Here is a 4,074-nt window from a genome sequence, read left to right on the forward strand (position 1 = left end):
TTGTCACTTGATATTCCTGTGGTGGTTCTCACCTCTCATACTTTCGTTCTTGCCCTAAGTGGGTGGAAGAAAAATGGTACAATGTTTACGTACTATATACAACATTTCTTACCCTGAGGCTTGGAAGTTTGTGTTCCCTGTTTCATCTTGGAAATATGTTGCTGCACTCCATTCCACTGCTACAGTAGGAGTGCAGACAGAACTTTCCGTATCTCCAACAAATATTTTCTTTCAACATGTAAATAGTCTTTTGCCCTCTGTAAATGCAAGAGTTGATAGATCTACATCTACTCTTGTCTCTGTCCTCACTGTCGCATCCAGTGACTGCTTGGGTCCCTCTCCTTCAGTCCTGAGGTGCAGAACCATTATTCAGTCATGCACTCATTCACTAGAGTCTCCTTCCTCTGACAGAGATCTGCCCAATCGACTCAGGTCGTGGTTGTAAACACAAGGGTTCTCTGTCCAGTTCTTCTCTGTCTAAGTAAAAATGGCCACTTTGATAAAGTGGAACTGTCGAAGTTTTCGTTCTAATTTGGATGATATTAAAGCCTTGATAGATTCTTATCATCCAGCATGTCTCTCCTTGCAAGAAACATTCCTTCTGCCTACCGATACTGTCACCTTTTGGCAGTTTTCCTTGTACAGGAATGACAGGTTGTGTGTTGGACGAGTTCAAGGAGACATGGAAATGCTGATTGACCAGCATATACCCACCATGTCTGTGCCACTCGATACATCCCTGGAGGCTGTTTCCACTTGCATCTCCATGGGTTTACCATCACTGTATGTTATCTTTACCTGCCAGCACAAGAGATTTTCGATCAATCAGACCTTCGTGATCTTATTGACCAGCTGCCATCTCTCTTCTTTATCTTGGGATATTTTATGGTCACAGTCCTCTAGGGTGGTGCTGATATTGGTGGGAGGGGGCTTTCTGTGAAGCTATGCTCTTTGATACCAACCTTTCTCTCTTTGATGTTGTTCATTTACCTATTTTCATGCAGTCAGTCTTTTATTGCTGTTGATCTATCTATTTGTTCACTTTGCTTTTTTTCTAATTTTTCTTGGAGGGTTAGCAGTGACCCACAGGGCAGTGATAATTTTCCCTAGCTTTGAGGGAGGTGGACCGTGGTCAATCCCACCTGACCTGTGTGGCATGGTGGAAGTTGGAGTAAGCTGACTGGCTCTCCTTCACCCCCTCTCTCGGAACTTGATTCTACTATTGTCGGTCATCAAACATGAGGTGTATTGAGTGGCAGCTTCAGACTGGTCTCACTCGCTTGTTGGGGCGGACCACAGCAAATGGTTTCACTTTCTCTTCCACTAAATCCGTTTGCATTCATTTTTGCCACCAACAGGGATTACACTCTGATCCTGAGCTCTATCCTGGTGGTGTTGTTCTTCCTGTGGTTCCTCAGACGAAGTTCTGTAGGACTGCAAGCTGACTTTTATTCCTCACATTAATCAGCTTTGTGCCAAATGTATACGGGCACTGAACATCCTCCATGTCCTCTCTTCCACTTCTTGGGGAGCGGATCGATCTTCTATGCTGATGATCTATCGTGCCCTCAAAAGTTCCAAGCTGAATTATGGGTCCATGGTTTTGCCAAGACATCTATCTTGAAGATGTTGGACCTTGTGCACCATCTGGTGCTTCAGCTCTGCACATGGACTTTACACACTTCACCAATCCAGAGTCTGTACACAAAATCTCATGAACCTCCTCTTCACCTCAAACATTTGCAACTTTCGTGGCTTTATCTTACCAAGCTTCGATCCTTACCATGGCATCCCACCTGGAGTTGTGTCTTCCTTATCTTAACTTGGCTTAACATGTGGCCTTGAAAGACGAAGTTCATCAGTGATAGAATGAACATACTCTGTAAATATAATTGACTTATTTATGTAACAACAAGGTCAGCGGAATTTTTAATACTCTAATAAGTGTACTACTCGGAAGTTTGTTTGATTTTTCTTTTTGTTTTGATAGAGGCAGCCAAGAAAAAAATACTGGCAAAAAAAACTGAAGACGACGGGTGTTGCTGACATCGATAAAACATTCAAGGTATTGATGTTTAGTTGCTGTTGTTGTATTTTAAATTACTTATTGAAGGTACTGATGTTTAGTTGTTGTTGTTGTATTTTAAATTACTTATTCAAGGTATTGATGTTTAGTTGCTGTTGTTGTATTTTAAATTACTTATTCAAGGTATTGATGTTTAGTTGTTGTTGTTGTATTTTAAATTACTTATTCAAGGTATTGATGTTTAGTTGCTGTTGTTGTATTTTAAATTACTTATTCAAGGTATTGATGTTTAGTTGCTGTTGTTGTATTTTAAATTACTTATTCAAGGTATTGATGTTGAGTTGTTGTTGTTGTTGTATTTTAAATTACTTATTCAAGGTATTGATGTTGAGTTGTTGTTGTTGTTGTATTTTAAATTACTTATTCAAGGTATTGATGTTTAGTTGCTGTTGTTGTATTTTAAATTACTTATTCAAGGTATTAATTTAGATTTACGCATGAGAAAATCCTTGTTAGGTAAGATAAAAATCCAAGAGTGGATTACAATACATGGCAATGTAGGTTATGATATAAAGTGACAACATAGAAAATAATGAGTGGCATTATGAATTTGAAAGAAGGATAACATTGATTAAAATGTCAAGTGACAATATGTATTGTTCAGAAGGATTTAGGGAAACCTCCGAGTCGGAGATCCTCGCTGGTTTCTCCAGCCAAGGAGTTTCTGCTGTGTGACATATCTCCATTCGTAAAGATGGAATTATGCTACCTACCGATGTTGTTATTTTGACGTTTACATAACCACGTTCACCTGCCACTGTCAAGGCAGGTTATCTGAACTTTAAGGTATAGCCTTATGTTCCTAACCCTCTCAGATGTTTTGAGTGTCAGTGGAGCGGACATTCTAAGCCATCTTGTCGTGGATCTTTGATGTGTGCTCGTTGTGATGGCAAAGACCATCATGTCTACGAGTGTCAACTGGATCCTCACTTTGTTACCGTGCTTATCTACCTACTAGGTAGGTGTTTGGGTGTTGGTGCTGCTTATAGAGTGCTTATCCACCTACTAGGTAGGTGTTTGGGTGCATTTTATGAACCTTTATTTATGATCTCTCATGACTGAGGTGGGCATATTTTTGAAAGGCTCATCATTGACTAGGTATAAAGTAACGAGCTTATGTATAGATAAATAAAAGGATGAAAACGACGATTTCTGGCACAATGGAACATATCCCCTCGTACGTGGTGAGGGGACTTCGCAGGGAAGGTTCTGTATCTTCAGTTTACCTCTTCTTGGATCTGAATATCCACCCACGTGTTTGCCATGCGTGGCATCCCGTGAAGGGGAAGAGAGGATCCTGGTAGTTGAGGGGTACGCTTGATGGGTCATTTTATATCGGTGGAACTTCGAACCATCACTTTGGCCTTGAATTCCTGTGGACGTGTGACCATGGGTGACTCCCCCAGGGTCAGTCGGCTGGTTCTATTAGGCTAGGGTCAAGTACCAGAGTTTGACATTCTCAACAGGTGCTGTGGGCATTGTGTCTGATTCTGGTGTTTGGGTATAGTGCCCATGAAACCCTGGCATAGCTACAATGTTAATATTTGACGTTGTAGTGTGTCCCTTTGTTGGCCTCCATGGTTGGGGGAGTCCGTGGGCACTGTATTTTCTCCATTTTTATGGATCCTGCACCTAGTGACCCCAAAAAATAAACAAGATAAAACCCACATTGAGTGGAAAGTGACTACTTTTAGAAGACTCTGATCAGCAGTCACCACCCCAATATATTCCTGTGTCCCAATGTTTCATTCTTCATTCTTTGTCTAACAAACCTCTAAGGTAAATGTCTTCCTTTTTCATTCAGAAAGGATTAAAATGGCTTGCTGGCTGTCTGAGGTCAGTTAAGAAGCTATGTTCTGGGGACATCTTGGTGGGAACATCTACGCCAAAATACAGTAAACCACTCCCGAGGTCAAAGGCCAATGGATATATACTTATTGAGGTTACTCCTGATGCTACTTTAAGGATCTATTATAAGCAGCACCAAC

General features: G+C 40.9%; 1 protein-coding gene across 1 annotated transcript in view; it reads left to right on the forward strand.

Annotated features, from left to right (window-relative positions):
- LOC106466232 (inactive phospholipase C-like protein 2) overlaps positions 1–2,816 on the forward strand; it is a 203,160-nt gene extending 200,344 nt beyond the window's left edge. Inside the window, exons 20-21 of the mRNA XM_022394212.1 lie at positions 1,991–2,065; positions 2,691–2,816. Coding sequence (XP_022249920.1) covers positions 1,991–2,065; positions 2,691–2,816 — 201 coding nt within the window. The remainder of the gene's footprint in view (positions 1–1,990; positions 2,066–2,690) is intronic.
- The last annotated feature ends 1,258 nt before the right edge of the window (positions 2,817–4,074 follow it).

This window comes from Limulus polyphemus, unplaced genomic scaffold, assembly GCF_000517525.1.
Source record: "Limulus polyphemus unplaced genomic scaffold, Limulus_polyphemus-2.1.2 Scaffold2199, whole genome shotgun sequence".
Lineage (NCBI taxonomy): Eukaryota > Metazoa > Arthropoda > Merostomata > Xiphosura > Limulidae > Limulus > Limulus polyphemus.